At 43.2% G+C, this 17,576-nt stretch overlaps 1 protein-coding gene across 1 annotated transcript in view; it reads right to left on the bottom strand.

Annotated features, from left to right (window-relative positions):
• Positions 1-266: 266 nt before the first annotated feature.
• Positions 267-17,576, bottom strand: part of R3HCC1L (R3H domain and coiled-coil containing 1 like) — a 42,910-nt gene continuing 25,600 nt past the window's right edge. The window contains exons 3-7 of the mRNA XM_063306995.1: positions 6,496-6,671; positions 6,008-6,078; positions 5,767-5,862; positions 4,694-4,834; positions 267-817 (exon numbers count right to left, since the gene is read on the bottom strand). Of these exons, the coding sequence (XP_063163065.1) occupies positions 762-817; positions 4,694-4,834; positions 5,767-5,862; positions 6,008-6,078; positions 6,496-6,671 (540 nt within the window). The 3' untranslated portion in view covers positions 267-761. The remainder of the gene's footprint in view (positions 818-4,693; positions 4,835-5,766; positions 5,863-6,007; positions 6,079-6,495; positions 6,672-17,576) is intronic.

Raw genomic sequence — 17,576 nt, forward strand, 5'->3', positions numbered from 1 at the left:
ACTGGGAAGGAGTTGCTTCCATCTCAGCTCTTCAGCTGAACTTATGAGGGTTCTGTCAGCAATGGGTTTATAAAAGAGGTCCCTTTCTTCTGTGCATCTTATGTTGATTTCCATTCTGAAGAATCTGGAGGAAGAGGGTCTCAGTCCAGTCCAACCACAGTAACAACTCACTGAACTGCTGTCACAGCCTCTGCTTACTTTCCAGTGGTGAAGATTCATAGTTACTTGGAGGCAGTAAGGCTGCCTGCATCACACATGACACCAGATAAAATCAAATCAACTTTAATAGCAAACTCAGCATTGGGCACCAGGCCATCCTAGTGGGCCTGATCTAAAAGCTGTCACAGTTCAGTCCCAACCCACTGAGCACAACATGACTCAGTGACCCAGAGCACAGACTTCCTTGCTGCCTTAGACTAACATGGCATGTGCATTTGAGTTACATTCTATGGTATACAGAACAGCACTGGCAGGAGTGTTAGCAGTATAACAGCTCTTCCTGAGGTACTCCAGACTCCAGTCCCACTCTTTCAGGGCCTTCCAGTCAACTCAGTAGCTTGGGTTCACATATCCTATCCTGGCATATCTGGTTACTCCATGCACCCACAACTCCCCACATCTTATTGCTCACCCCAAAGGGGATGGTAGATTCCTTCAATGCTGCAAGCACAAAGTGCCCATTTGTCAGAGTCTCAGTTCCACTCCAGTGAGGTTTTCAAGCAGGTCTGATCGACTTTCCTCTTCTTGCACTGGCTGCTGACTCACTCACGGCCTTCCCAGGCATCTTCCTTTTGCTTGGCCTCTAAGAGCTTCCGCTCTGCAAGAGAAAATGTGATGGGGGAAGCAGCCATCATGTGAAAGAGGTGATCAGAGCAGCAAACAACAGGGCTTTGGAGACCCTGAGGTGCAGCCTTGGTGTGCATGCATTCTCTCTTGATATCCCCTCTCTTTACATAGAAGGCTGTTCTACCTCAGCAATCTGTCAACATGCTAATGTCATTGCACATGAGAAGCCTTTACTCAATTACCCTGCATGGTGCGCCTGAATCCTATCCCTTCCTACAGATTCATGCAACATGTAATGGGGCTGCATTTCATCTGAGATCAGTCTGGAGAGTTTGCTTGTAATCCAGGGGAGAGTCTAGTCAGCAGAGAAGAGTAGCAAACGACTGAATTGGTAGCTGCAATTAAAATAAATTAGCTATTCTTATGCACGTCTTACTCTTACTTTTTTGAAGCTCAGCCTGGCTCCCAGTTCTGTATTCTGTAGTAGTACTAATCAGAACTGGAGCACCACCTAGTGTCCATATCTGAACACAGAAGGCCTGACACAGTCATATTTCTCATATACCTTTTTCCTAGAGCAGTGTTTCTCAACCTTGGCGACTTTAAGATGTGTGAACTTCAGCACCCAGAATTCCCCAGCCAACCCCGTGCTGGCTGGGGAATTCCGGGCGTTGAAGTCCACACGTCTTAAAGTTGCCAAGGTTGAGAAACACTGTCCTAGAGGGACTGGATATACCACAGCTTTCTTCCCTCAAGGCATTTAATTAGAGCTATAAGCTGCTCTTGCTGCTCCAGGGGCATCCTTGTTCTCTTCCAATGCCCTTAAAGAAAAAGGAAAGGAAAATAAGAATTCCTAGTTCTTATATGGATTCGAAGAGGCACACCTGCAAGGATAGAGACCATAGTAAGTACAAGACAGACATTTAATTAATACAGTTACATAAACCTGGATAGCATGTATTTGTGAAATTTGTTGCGGTATTTTCCCCCCTAAAATGTCTTTTGCACAGAGCTTATAGTATCTCTGATCCTGATACTAGTGCTGCAAAGATGACAGTGATTATTGGATGTATATCCTATTCAAAGAGCCAAACTGGTAGAGAGAAGCAATCTTTAACAGCTAATTACAATAAGAGTGTCTGAAAAACTTGCGTAATCAATACTTACACTCCAGTTTCAAAAGAACAATTGAACAGGGTCAACAGATACTCTACCAAAGAGCTGCTTAAGAATATGCCACAGAAAAATGGTGAGGGGGGTAGAGAAAAGGAAAGATAAAGGAGTTGACTTTACCAGAATTATTAGGGAGAAGAGGTAATGCTAGAAAATGGAATCACCTGGAAATTTAGCACTAGAACCGACAAACAGTTGTCAGCATATTCCTGAGGTGCAAAGTGTGTTGTTAAAGACAAATACTACAACTAGAATATTTGCATTGTTAATGACCTGCACTTTCTCATCTGATTTTCAATGCTGCCTGAGGGATCAATGTGAGCTTGAAATATTGCACTGTCTTTCAGAAAGACCATGGCGCCAGTAAAACTTTCAGAGGAGAGGGCCCATAGCTTTTATATTTAATTTTTTCATCTTCATTTTTTATTGTTTATTTATTTATTAAATTTATGTCACCACCCATATCCCCCAGTGGGGGACTCTGGGTGGTTTACAATAAAATAACACTAAAAACATAGCCGTCTAAATTACCATTAAGATATAATAAAATGAATGAAAAATCCAAGTGGAGATGGAACACAATCACTAAGAGGTGCTATGGCACCAGCCATCCCCAGGTGGAGCTATCGCTCTCCCCCTCCCAAGCAAGGCGGCAGAACCAGGTCTTCAGTTCCTTCCGGAAGTCGGAGAGCGAAGAGACCCGTCTCAACTACGGGGGCAAGATATTCCAAAGGGCGGGCGCCACTGCAGAGAAGTCTCGCCTCCTGGACCCCGCTAGATGAAGTTCCTTTGCTGATGGGGTCCGTAGCATGCCCTCCCTGCCTGACCTGGTGGGGCGGGTTGATGTTATGGGGATGAGACGGTCCCACCAGATTATTTCTGGTGATTCTGCTGCATCTGGACAAAATTCAGCTCTGCCTTCATTATCCACCAACTCTGGTGAAAAACTTTTCAGTGGTCCTTCCTCAGACTGCAAGGTAAAGGTAAAGGTTTCCCTTGACGTAAAGTCCAGTCGAATCCGACTCTAGGGGGCGGTGCTCATCTCCGTTTCTAAGCCTTGGAGCCGGCGTTGTCATAGACACTTCCGGGTCATGTGGCCAGCATGACGACTCGGAACGCCGTTACCTTCCCGCCGAAGCGGTACCTATTGATCTACTCACATTTGCATGTTTTCGAACTGCTAGGTGAGCAGGAGCTGGGACGAGCAACGGGAGCTCACCCCGCCGCGCGGTTTCGAACCGCCGACCTTCCGATCGACAGCTCAGCGGTTTAACCCGCAGCGCCACCAAGACCAGGTCAAATTCAATTCTCAGCCCAACCAATTTCACAGGATTTCTTTTTTAAAAATGAAAAGATTTAGCCATGAAAGCCACTATCAGCTTCGATAGAATAGCTGGGCAGAAATCTAACAGATAAATAAAATAAATAATATATTTGTTCTAAAAACTCAGAAACTCTGGTTAAATTGAAAACAAGTGTAGAGCTTAAGTTTCTAGTTCCAATCTGCCCATGAATATGGAATGGAACAGAAGCGCTTCAGAAGACTTATCATTTCACAAGAGAAACAGACGAAGTGATTTGAGGAAATACATTTATGATAGCTTTTATAATCAATACATGTATTATATTATTTTCCTAGTCATTCAACATAGTTGTTCTTTACATCCCTAAAGGCAAAAAGCTGCATTGTCCAACATGTGGGGTTCAATTTCAGTTTCGGCCATCCAGGAGGATGAGGAGTTGGAGCTAAGCTAGGTGGAATCCTATTTATACCCATCATAAAAAGAAGACTGGCAGTACCACAGATACAGGCATCAACTAACCCTTCATTCAAGGGATTCTGGAGCTGCAAGACAGGAGAGTTCATTTCCAAGCATCCACAAGCTATTCTTCACTGACTGGCTGTTTTTGTTTTCTTTCTACTTCTACCAGGCAAACACACAGTACGAATCTGTAAAGACTGTGTTGATCTCATTTTCTCTACAGTTTCCCAGGCAGGGAAAAAACTCTGCTTTCCCCAGCCAGATCAGCAGGCTTTATCACTGCTATCTGGTTGGTACAGATGAAGGACAGGCAGATAGCTAGGTGCCAGAACACCAAAAAGGGACAGAACCATTAGTGGATAGTGTAATCATAAGCAGGGAAGTATACTCAGCCTATGGGATTCCTGTGCCCTGCAGCATAGTGGATAGGAACAACCCTGTGGTTTCCCTTACCTAGTAAGTTTTTTGCTACATTGCTATACCTTAGTAATATTAAAGGAAGGGGACTGAAGAGTTAGGGAACCCTCTTCCCAGAACGCAACCCCAAAACAAGTCGGTTCTTCCTTGTATATCCCTGCATATTTCAGGAGTCACAGTAAGTTTCTCTGCTGACCCAGAGACAGGGAAATTGCTGGCCGTCCAGAAGTTCCCCAGGATACTCAGGTAGATCTGGCAGTGTGATAGCAAGGAAGTTTTAGCTTACTTACTATCCTGCACTGAAGGAGAGACCTAGGCCAGACAGACTCCCCAGGGACTTCCAGAACGTGGACAGTGAGAACAGGGCAGCTTGGGGCTGAGACAGAGAGAAATCATCTAACTTCTCTCACTGCTACTCTACGATACTGCAGCCTGCATCTTTTCCATCTTAGACACTTGATGCTTCTGGAAGTAGAGTGTCCATTCCTCTCTCTACTTCCTCCACATGTGCACACATCTCCAACACCGCAGTGTCTCTACTCCTTTCAGCTTACCTCGAGCTGCCTGTAACTGCTTGCGTTCAGCTTCGCGTTCTGCCTTGCTCTGCTTGCTCCGCACACCAAGGGCACCTGTCACCAGTCTCCTGGCCAGCGCAGCTGAGGTTTCAGGACGCTCTTTGGCAGGTTGCAGGAATTCTAAGGGGAGGGAAGGGCAGATGTCTCAATATCTGGAGTTACTATTTGTTCCCACTGATCGAGTGGGACAATTAGCATATTTAAATATTAATGGATGGCTCTCTTCCCCACAACTTAGGTGTTCCTTTCTGCTTCAAACATAACAAGACAGTGTGAAAGGCTGGCAGCAACTTTAATGGACCTCTCCATGGAAACGAAGAACAACAGATGGACAAAGCGCACATGAATTTAAGAAACCACTGGCCGAATAAACAAGTGCTAGCAGAGCTATATGGTTGCTGTGTCTCCAGATCTATTGTCTCTATTCCATAAGGCTATATTGAAAACAGACCAAGTGACATGGGAGTGTCAACACTGTGCTATTCACCTTTCAGTTTCACAGATGTTGAACAACACAGAACTGGAAAACTAAAACAGTATTTGCTGTGCTTACTCCTGAAGTCATGCAGGAGCACTTCATGTTTGTCTGAGACCAGTCTTGGGAATTAGTTCAGCTAGCAACAACTCAAGAGGGGATGACCCAGCATTTCAGTAGGATTGATCCTTGTTAATCTTAATGTTGCAAAAAGCACGGCTTAATGCTAAGAGGACACAATCAACAGATATCAGTGCAGCTATTTCACTGGATAGCTGTGCACGGGATTCTAGAAACGAAATTTAAGTGGGAAAGATGGAGATTCCAATGGAACAGTTTTCATGACCAGAAGGCATTTTTATCAGCACTAAGAACCAGAACTAATCAATGTATGACATGTGTAGAGCAAAAGTGGATAGGACAGTTGAAGCCTCACTTCTATCTCTGTTCATAATGAGATGGCCTCAGTTAATATCTGTAGGAAGACAAGATGTATTACAGGTATGACTCAGCAGCTGGAAAATGTTATGCATGGTAGATTCTTGACTGGCTTCTCTTTGAATCTTTCTGGACTCACCCGCATAGGCTCTGGCTTTCGTCCTTGCAGCTCTTGTAGCTTGTGACAGGGGACGGGTTTTTACCATCAGATGTTTGGTATTGAGAGCATCCCGTGCTATGGTGAGTAAAGAAGAGGTTAGATGGGAAATGGGAGTGGGTGGACAGGAGCCCTGAGCCTCCCCACCCAATGAATGTTGTCAACCAGCATTTTCCATCCAAGGACCCACCCAGCAGGTATGATCCTCAGAAGCAGGTCATACCTGTGATGGGACTGGAGAAGATACCCAGAGCATGTGAGTCATCTATCCATTTAATGTCAAAGCCCTTTTTCCTGATGAGAGAAAAGAAGAAAGTTGGAAAATTGGCAGTGACCCAAAAAACATAACAAAAGCCACCAAATTATGTGCAGTTTCAAGGAAATACATAGCATGGGAGTGGACGTGTGTTCACTTGAATTTCTCAATGCAGGACAGGAAGAATGTTTAGAGGATGGGAAGGACACAGCATTCCCTTGATGGGCAGCAATAACACACCAAACTTGAGCATCTTTACAGAAAGCTGGTAATCATGGCTTTGAGGCAGGGGTGGCTGCAATAAAGGCAAGCAGCTGCGTCAATGGCTTTTAAATAAACAGGTCACTGAGAGGAATGCTCATTAAAATTCTAAAGAGCTTCATCACTAGCCACTTCAGCTCAGAGGACAGGCTACACTAGAAGATAAAAGTGAGAAACAGAACCAAACTGCTTACTGGTAATGGCAGAAGACACACAGTAGATCCTCAGTGCGGAATTCGGGTGGGAAGTCATAGATTTCAATGACATGTGGCAGCTCAGAGTCACTCATGTCCAGATCAGCTGGAGAATAGTTGTAATAATCAAAATGCGGCTCCTGTAGCCTTGTGCCATGGAGAGTGCAGGTAGACAGCTGGAGGGAGGGCAGAGACTAATTATAAGCCAGAAGCACAGGATACATAGCAAAACACTCTTTCGCTCTGATCAGTTCTTTGAAAGTAGCATCAGCCATAGGTGGATCCCAGATGTCATTTCGAGGATCTGCTCCGTTGTCTAATTTCATATCCCGACCCTGAAATGACAGCCTCTGGCTGTCTTGCCTCATTGCAAACTTTGGGCTTTATGTCAGCCAGGGAATGGGTGCACCAGCTGATCGATGGGGCCATAGGCTTAGCTCTGGAAAAGGATTGATCACCCACAGGAGATTGGGAGTTATTGATTAGGTGCCTCCTGCTGCTTGCACACTTTTTTGCCAGATCTAGGCAGATTCCTCCCTCATTTTTTCCAGAGGAGGAAGCTGGAATGAGCATTTGCTCCAGTAACCATTCATCCAGCAGGAAGGCATTAGTTGCATCCAAACCAGTGCTGAGATAGTTGCAAAATGCAGTTAATAAATAAAATATGGCAAGCTGCATGGTAACTGGATATGGATAGCATAGATAGGAGATAAAATGCTAAATACAAGACTGTGGCATGAGAAGATCTGAGCCTATGTATTTTCTTGGAATGTGTCCCAGTAAATGTCTTTAAATAAATAATGTGTTCAAATAAATTAACACATTAATGCATAACAGTTAATGGCAATTACAGCTAATAGTAATTAAATCTAACACGAGATGTTTATTTTGCAATTGCCCTTGGAAACTACAGCCATTTCCAAATACTTTCTGGGTCTGCTTTTCTGAAGACATTGCCCTGTTCTTGCTTAAACTGCACTGACTTCTGACTGTTTCTGGTCTAATACAAACTGCTTATTATTCTATAAAGCCTAAAATTATTTGAGATCGGAACACTTGAAGTTCTCCTTCCACTTGAATGTGCTTGTTGAGTCCAGTTATTCTGCTGCCCAAAGAGGGCAAATGGTAGAGATGCATTACAGGGTTTTATCAGTGGCAGCACCTGATTGTGGAACCGACTCCTAATGCAGGCTCTTCTTCAAAAAGAGAGTTAAGTTGTCTTCAGTATTTTTTAAATCTTGCCTGCTGCATAAATATTTAACCTGCTTTGTTTTACCTTTTTATATGTGCTCTAGTTTTGATTATAGCAAATTTTTGCCTTGGTGATCTTCTTGGGCAATGCAAAACAATGTTTTGTAAATACATTCATAAGGTGATTATATTTCACAAGGAAACTGTATGTTTGCCATGGTGTTAAACCCTAAATCAGGAAGGTCATCCAAACCTGACTCTTGCTTCTGCAAGAAAGGAACCACAGCCTCTACAAACATCCCTGAAGACTGGCAAGGCTTATCTTAGGAAAACTTTGATACTGTCACCAAACCTGCCACATGATAACCTGATGGACAACAATGATCCTTGCAACAACTGCCTTGTTCTGGCCATTCCATTCTGTTTCAAAGGTATGTCCCTTCCAATAAGGATGCCAAGTCATTCTGGCTGTGTTGAAATTGACAGATGGATGCTGACTACAGCTGCTGGTGATCTGCTGGTAGAACTCCTGTGCTGGGTTTTTAATGGCATACATCAGCACACACCCTGTTGGCAAGGAAGTCTATAACTCAGGCAGATTCCTGTCTGCTTTTCCAAGCACCTGTACCAAGACGAGCCATGGCTCCTCAGGGAGAGCCTATAAATTCCACTCTCTTGAGTCAATAAAAGACAGTAATTCAGATAATTCCTCCGGGAAAGTGGATTTGTGGTAGGAGTATGTAAGAAAAAGATGGCAAACCAGGGAGGAAAAGGTGGAATTGTAGCAATAGGAAGGTAAAGAAGGATGCATCTTGCTGGGTTTAATAAAACGAAGCTATGAACCTGAGCATCCAGAGTTCAAATGAACAACACTACATCCCAGCAGGATCAGGCCTCAGACATGCTTGATAGAGCAGAGTGCTCATAATATCAAGTGGCATGGAAGATTATCTGAGACTGTGTAATGCATACTGCATGAGCACCCCTGCCCTTCACAAACCACTGGGTGCAAGGAGGCTGACAAGTCAAAACAGGACAGTTCACAAAATTCAAAAATTAGAATTTGCCTCCAGGGACCACTGGAAATGGGAGCCAAAGTTTCTTAAAACTTTCCACATGTACAAATTGCAGTTTTAATTGTGAAATATGAGCCAGCCAGCCAGCTGCTCATGCATATGTGCATCAGGCAATACGGTGTGTATCTAGCTTTCTATTATTACAAGTACGTTTAAAAGGGCTCATACAAAATGAGAGCATGAGCGGCTCATACAAAATGAGAGTGTGAGCCCATTAGTGCTGGAATTCCCTATCATGAATTGCTTACAGGAACTGTACACTTAACTCATGCATAAAGCCAGCTGGAGGAGGAGGAGGAGGAGGAGGAGACTGGCTGCATGGCTCAGTGTTCTCTAAAAATTTAACTCTGCTGGTGTATCCAGGTTAGGAAGATGATGCGCTGACTCCTGTTCATTTACCTAACTTTTGAGTCAGAGAAGACAATTAATGCAAGATAGGGGAAAGAATTGAGTAGCAGAGGCTGCAGAAACCTCACTCCCATGGGGAGATTGAAGGTTTTGGTATCACTTGACATAAATTATCTTTCTTGAGCAAGGAAGAGAAGTAATTTTCTGGCAGCCAAAAGAAACAGGGTTGGATTGGATAGCCTTCAGATGACTGTTCTCCAAATTCAGATTTTGTAGAATAATAAAAAAATCCATCCAAAATTTTAGGACTCTAAGGAACAAAGTCTTAATTGTCCTTGCTAAATGAAAACATGGGTCTACCCAAATGCTAAGTGAAGTGAGTAGATCTTGTTGCTTTCACCAGACCGTCACTGCAGCCTTTAAACTCATACTGTACATGAGCTGTCCCTTCCACTACAGCCACTAAGCATGCTGGCTTGAAATGATGAGAACTGTAATCCAATACCACAGGAAGGCTGAGTAGAAGATTGAGAATTGTGTTCCCTCTTTTCACTTCAATACTCACAAAGGTGAAGAATAAGCATGGTGCTTCCACCTCCCTCGTATGTAAACAGTAGAGCCCTAACACACAATCTTTAATCACATGCAAAGTATTTCCTTTGGAACATGCCAAAATCTCATCACTAGGGCAAGGATTTCTATGACCTAAAAATGTTAGAAATATGCAAGCATTTATAACTTTAAAACTGTTTAAATATGACCAATTAAAGCAAAAATATGACTTTTAAAGCAAAAATATGACCTTATAATTTTTCTGAAATCAGCACCCAATTTTTAAAAATCTGTGCTTACACACACACACACACACAGACACAATTAAAAGGTTTATTCTTCTTCACTTCCATTGCAGAAGTGCTAGTACTGAAGGAATCAAATGAACATTTTGAGAGTAAAATGGTCATCCCTGGATTAGTTTTCATTAACAGCACAATTGCACTGGATGACCACGTGCATCTTGAGGTTACCAAACTCAAAACTCCTTCTGTTGTCCACCAGTATGTTCTCGTGTCTTGAGAAACTCCATTCGACATCACAAGAGGTTATAGGAACAAATTTGAAAAAAGCGAACTCATCTGGAGAAAATTCTGGCTTGAAGTCTTCAAATTTTGCTTTGAGTCCATTTAGAACATTACTTATTTTGCAAAGTGTTGAATAACCCAGATTAGATTACAGCACTCTTTGTAGTTTATCACTATTTTTCTCAGCCACTTTCCCCTTTGCTTGCTTTAAATCACTCTCACTTTGTTTTACAATGTTCAGTGCATCACTAAGTTCCATTCCTACAGTTTCAAGGCAAGTGATTGCTCTTGATAATCTGCTGAAGTTAGTTCCTATATATGCTAAGTTTCCAGCCAAGGTTTCAGAAAAGGAATCTTGCACAATCTTGATGGAGGAAGATTCACAACAGTCAAATTCTTTAACTATCTGCTGCAAGGAAGCATAATTTGTGAAATAATACATAGCCGCATCCAGCCAAGTCCCCCCATGTGTCATGACAGGTTGGGGAGGAGGAGCCAAAGTAGAAGCAATTTCTTTGAAATTTTGTACTCAAAGTGGAGCTTTAATGAACATTTTTCCCCATTCAAAATTATCTACATCAGGATAGTTGCTTCGAATCTCTTCGGCCACTCTGTGTAAACCATGTGCAAGGCATGTGATATGGATCATTTTTGGATAAAGAAGTTTAAGTCCCTTGGCTGCTTTAGTCATATATGGAGCAGCATCTGTTACAAAGAGAAGGATATTTCCCCTTTTTACACCATCGGGCCAGAGTAGTTTCATAGAATTGTCAAAGAGCATAGCAATAGTGGAATTGTTTACTTTTTGTAGAGTTTCACATGTTAGAAGAATTACTTCACAGGCTTGTCACATTTCAGAGTGCCAATAACAACATTGGCTACATATCTTCCGTTTACATCACTTGTTTCATCTATTGAAACCTTTATCTTATTGCTGTCAACAGCAGATCTTATCTTTTCTAACACATCTTCATAGCAGGCAGAGATGTAATTTTCTTTACAGTGGATTCATTTGGAATGAGGTGACTGGTGTACTTCTCCAAAAAATGGCTGAGGCTACCACTACTTAATTTCCTTAAGGGAATATTTGAAGTAACCATCATTGTACAGAGATCCTTACAAAATTCTGACTGGATATTTGATGAACCTGCAGTTGAAGAAACTCTCTCGAAAAGGAGACATTGCCTGTTCTCAGTGAAGGTAAATCTTGCTAAACAACTCTTGTGTTTCATGGTGTTACAATGTTGTTGAATATTAAAACGCTTTTGGGCTGATACCTTAACTTCACACAATTTATAAAACAAAATATCACCATCGCTACTGAAAATCTGCTCCCCAAATTCTTGAACAAGATGCCATAATTTCACATTCACTGAACATCTACTTTTCGGCATGTTGAAATCAGATTGCAGCTCTCACGCGACTCCACCACCTCAAACACACACACGCCTGAGTTGGGGAGCAAATAAGAAAAAGAAAAAACAGGCAAATTCTCACCTTTTTTTTCAGGCCTGGTCAGGGGAGAAGCCTTTGTTCCCACCCCTCCCTCCCTCCCTCCCTCCCTCCCTCCAACACACACACACCTCCCTGAGTTGTGGAGCGAATAAGAAAAAAAAAACAGGTAAATTCTCACTTTCTTTGCTGGCTCAAACTTGCTGGCTTATCAGGAGGGTTGCCTATGACCAAAATATGACCAAAATATGATGTTTGTTACAAAATTAAGCAGAAATATGACATAACACCTTTAAAAAGTCAAAATATGACTTTTCAGGCAAAATAAAAAGCATCTAATTCTCACCAGATTACTCTAAAACATGTTTTAACTTACTTATAAATTCAAATAAAGATTCCAGAAAAAATATGACATGTCATAGAAATCTTCGCCCTACTCATCACTTTTCTACCCCTATTTTGCTCTTACACAACAAAATGAGTGAAGACTGACCTTGGTGCAACAAAGTAAGCTCATTGGGGCAAATAATAGCCCGGATCCTGCTTTATTTAGATATGAGTTGTTTTCTGAGGATTTCTTCAGCACAAACAGGAAGATATGGATAAATGCACCTCTGCATTAAAAAGGCTACAGCTGCCGCAGAAAAGCCAAATCGTGCCTTTTAGCCTTTTATGGGAAATTAGCCCATTTCTCTGATATGGGAAATCTTCAATTTAAGGAATCATTTGGGATTAAATGTATAGCATTTTAACATGTGCAATGATCTCCTATAGTAACAAATGTAAAATGTTTTAAAGTAGGGGCACATCCCACAGTGAATATAACAGCAAGGTAGTGCTTGCTAGTGTGAAATCTCCCTTTGTTCAATCAGGTTGCCCACTAAGAATTTTTGGAATGTTTGCTGATGAATGCTGATTTTCCCCACAAGAACAAGGAATACAGATCACACGGATCCCAAGATCTGTCACTGTGTGAAACTCAAGTCCTGCTTTATCCACACAAAATCTTGTACCTCATTAAAGTGATACTATGGGTAATTGGTCTCAACAGAAACCTTACACTAACTTGTTTTCTGGCTATTGTCCCATATTCGCTCTTTTATTAACACAACTTTTTTTTTTGTTAAGGTAAATTTGTGGCATTGCACCCTTTTGTGAGGCACTCTTAAAAGAATCTTTGTAAATCCATCTGCTTCATGATCCTGGAGCCCTGTTAGTTCATAAGCCTGATGGAAGGTCCTTTCTTCTGGTAAGCAGTGGGGGAGAGAAATCAAATCTAGTAACATGGATTGTGAAAATGTCTTAAATATATTGATGCAATCACACACAGAATTCCATGTTCATTAGAGAAAATATGAGAAACCAAAACTGTGTGCGCGCACACACACAGAGACTTACAAACCTATCTGTCAGCAAGCAAGGGTGGTAGAGACACTCAAAGGACTGGCTCAGGCACAGTGAAGTTTACTGCTGTACATCGTAATCTGACAAAAACCCTGGTCTGGATGTACTGCAAAGCAGACTTCCACCATCTACATGTTTTGGGATGTACTTCTCACTCTGTCATCTTTGATGATTGGTCATACTAGCTGGGGCTGATGGAAGTTGCAGTTCAGTTTGGGCGGAAGTTGTCCTAAGTCAGTGACTTCATAGATTCCTCTATGACATCTTTCTAACAAAGAATCACTATACTGTTTTCACTTTGATCCTGCCTTCAAGTTTAAAACAAGATTATGTCCCTGTTTTGGTTTGCTTTTCCTTGAAGTGTCTATGTCTGAGTGCAGTGGTACAATTACTAGTATATTGAAGAAATCTGTAAGCTATAAGAGGAGCCTACTTCCTTGGCAGGCTGCATCCCCCAGTTTTTATTAAAGAATCGGTGTCATATTTCACCTTCACTTTCCCAGCTAGGGAGGATGCACTTTCTGCCAAGCAAAAGAAAGATGTAGAAGAAATTATTCCTAACTTTTTAAAACTGGTGATGTTTAATGCAGAAAGTGTATGGTATAATTTCTCCTATAAAAGCACACACAGACTTCATTCAAACAAGCAGAAATATTCTATAATGCTGAATTCATAATAATGCAAAGAGGTCACTAGCTTTGTGATTAGAGGAAGGGAAATCCTCACCTCCCATTCCTGGTTAAGTTTAGACAACAATTACTTCTGACAATAGCAACAGAACAAACCAAGCCTTACAGAAAACAAAGGACACGGCCCTAGGTTAGACAATCTAAACTGTTTTTCCTTTCCTGATGCCTTCCAGCATGCAAACAATTCCCCTGCTCATTTTTCAGCCCAAAGCAGTATGCGAGCTATCACAGCTGCAGAATAATGTAAAATGGATCCCTTGCACAAGGGTCCATTTGCATTTGCCTGGGCATGGAGGATGTCCTGTGCCTCTGAGCCCTGCCTATGTTGTGAATCAGACGCTCAATGCCACCTATGTAGGGCAATTGCATTCCTGTTGCTCTTCTGGTCCTGAGGAAGAGAGGTTGTGCTAGATGTGCTGGCATGTCTGCTGAAGGCAAAGGAAAGATATATAGTCCTTTTGTGCCATATATGCCACACGTGTGATCTGGCTTGGATTCTGATTGGTGGATTACCTGCTTAGAAAGAGAGATTTAATTTCTAGACCATAACAAAGTGGAATAAGCAGTAGTGAACCTACAGCCACTTCCTGTAAAAGCAGGCCCTATGGAGTTTTAGCTTCCATTATGGGGAGTTTAGGATGGTTTATGAGCTAACCCTTGGTAATGAGCCTGCTTAGTTAATTTCAGTGGTTTGCAGGAGCTATTAGCAAGCTGAATCAACTCAGATCAACCCTGACTCCTGAGCAGGCTGCCTGCACTTTGCAGCAATATTAGGATACTTTGTTACTTTAGGTACCTTTGCGTCACTCCAAAAGTACAGGGCTGTGATATTGATTTAAGCTTTAATAAGGGTCCTCAGCCACCAGCCAACGCTGAGATTTCCTCGTAAACTGATGGCAAAGCTGCACTTTCCATGGCTGTGCTTCTCACCACCACACATTCAGCACTACCCTTACAGGGCAATATGCTAACAAGCCAGAGCCAATTAAAAAACTGCCATTTTCATAAAGCTTCACAGTCCATCTCTCCACGCCTGGCGTTCATCATGCTGGAGCTGCTCGATGGTGACACAGGCCCCGTGCACAGCACTTCCGCCTGCTTGATTACATGCATTTTATATTCTGTCAATGGAGTATATTTCTTTATTGTATTCCAGAGCCTGGCCATGCTGAGCTTTAGCAAGTGTTAGGGAGCCCAGCCCACTGCAGGTGTTGGATTTTTAAATAATCATTCACGTTGCTTCTCTTTAATTATTTCATTGCCAATGTTTGCGCTGGAGTGTTCTACAAGCTAGCCAAGCAGGCTGCAGAATTTTCTTCCAATTTCTACTGCAGACCATATATGACCCTCCCTGCAAATTATCAAAGAGAAGAGGAAGCACCCAGACCAAACAGTATCATTCTAGCGCATATCCTTGATAAGGACTTTTCTGGGTGAACTACTAGTCCTAATGGGTGGCAGGTGGGGGAATAATATAAATCGGTAACCTCCACTAAATGTTCAAAAAATAGGGTATATTTTCATTGATCTACTTGGAGCCTTGCAGCTTTATTATTTCTTTTGCTTCTTGTGGATACTGCAGGAGGACAGCCATGTTAGTCTATGGCAGTGTTTCTCAACCTTGGCAACTTTGAGATGTGTGGACTTCAACTCTCAGAATCCCCTGGCCAGCATTGGGGAATTCTGGGAGTTGAAGTCTACAAATCTTAAAGTTGCCAAGGTTGAGAAACACTGGTCTATGGTAGCAAAAAATCAGGGGTCTTTTCCAACTAGCAAATTTTATTAAAAGGGAACATTCTCGCCCAGTTATCTGGGAACAGTTTGATCCTGTTGGACCCGAGGAAGTGGACAGGATCCTCCAGATTGTGAATGCCGCCACCTGTCATTTAGATCCATGTCCCTCCTGGCTGGTGAAGGCAGCCCGGGAGGTGATGTGTGGTTGGGTCCATGCAATGGTTAATACATCCTTGGGAGAGGGGGTGTTTCCGGCCGCCATTAAGGAGGCGCTGGTGCACCCCCTCCTCAAGAAGCCATCGCTGGACCCAACTGTGCTGGACAATTTTAGTCCAGTCTCCCACCTCCCCTTTTTAGGGAAGGTGGTTGAGAAGGTGGTGGCATTGCAACTCCAGAGGTTTCTGGATGAAATGGATTATCTGGACCCCTTTCAGTCAGGTTTCAGGCCAGGATATGGGACAGAAACGGCATTGGTCGCACTTATGATCTCTGGCGGGAGCAGGATGGAGGCAGTGTATCCATCCTTGCTCTCCTTGACCTCTCAGCGGCTTTCGATACCATCGACCATGGTATCCTTTTGGGACGGCTCAGGGAGTTGGGGGTGGGCGGCGTGGTTTTGCACTGGTTCACCTCCTTCCTCCAGGGCCGTTTCCAATCGGTGGTGATTGGGAGCGAGAGATCCGACCCTCGGCCCCTCCATTGTGGGTGCCGCAGGGTTCGGTTCTCTCTCCTCTCTTATTTAACAACTAGATGAAACCACTGGGTGAGATCATCCGTCACCATGGGATGAGATATCATCAGTATGCTGATGATACTCAGTTATACATCTCCATCCCAGATGAGGTAAGTGACGTGGTGACTGCCCTGCCTCAGTGCCTGGGGGCTGTGGGAGTCTGGATGGGGAGCAACAGGCTTCAGGTGAACCCTGGTAAGACGGGGTGGCTGTGTGTTGATGGCTCCTTGGTTTCTGGGAAATTGTCATCTTTAGTTCTGGATGGGGTGGCACTGCCCCAGACAGACACGGTGCATAATCTGGGAGTTCTCCTGGACTCACGACTCCTGCTCGCAGAGCAGGTGGCAGTCGTGGCCCGGAGGGCCTTTGCTCACCTTCGAGTTGTGCGCCAGTTACGCCCGTTCCTGGAGCGAGAAGCCCTCTGAACAGTCACTCATGCCCTCGTCATCTCTCATATTGACTACTGCAATGTGCTCTACATGGGGCTACCCTTGAAGAGTATCCAGAAGCTTCAGCTGGTCCAGAATGCAGCCGCGAGGGTTATTTTTGGTGCCCCTAGATTGGCACATATAACACCTTTACTGCGCGAGCTGCACTGGGTGCCAGTTTGCTTCCGGGTCCAATTCATGGTGTTGGTTATGACCTTTAAAGCCCTACATGGCATGGGGCCAGGTTACCTGAGGGACCGTCTCATCCCCATAACATCAACCCGCCCCACCCGGTCAGGCAGAGAGGGCATGTTGTGGACCCCGTCCATAAGAGAATTCCATCTGGTGGGGTCCAGGAAACAGGCCTTCTCTGCAGTTGCCCCCACCCTTTGGAACATCTTGCCCTCAGAAGTGAGGCAGGCGCCTTCACTTCCGACCTTTAGGAGGGCCCTGAAAACCTGGTTCTGCCATCTCGCATGGGGCAGGCAGGTGGGCAACCATCCATGGGGGTGGCTCATGCCTTAGAGCCCCTCCCACCTGATCAGAATTTTTAACCTCTTGGATTTTATACTTATTTATTGCATTTTACATCTGTAATTGTTTTCATAGATGTTAATTGTTATTATTATAGTCTTGATTTTATTGATTTTATTGTAAACCACCCAGAGTCCCCCTTTTGGGGGAGATGGGCCATAGCAAAATTTGAATAATGAATAAGTAAATAAATAATAAAGTTGGTTTGTCAGAAAAGGCGCTCTCAGACGCTTGATTTTTTCCTTCCCGTGCTGTCAATTACCAATTTTCCTACTCCTGTGCGCCATTTGACTCTCCTTCACCTCCCAAGAACATGCAGATAATGCAAAAATAAACACAAACAAGATTTAGAAACACTATTAGAATAAATGACAAAATTAAATACATGTATTTTGAATCGTTTTCCAGAATTT

Source organism: Candoia aspera, chromosome 6, assembly GCF_035149785.1.
Source record: "Candoia aspera isolate rCanAsp1 chromosome 6, rCanAsp1.hap2, whole genome shotgun sequence".
NCBI classification, from domain to species: domain Eukaryota; kingdom Metazoa; phylum Chordata; class Lepidosauria; order Squamata; family Boidae; genus Candoia; species Candoia aspera.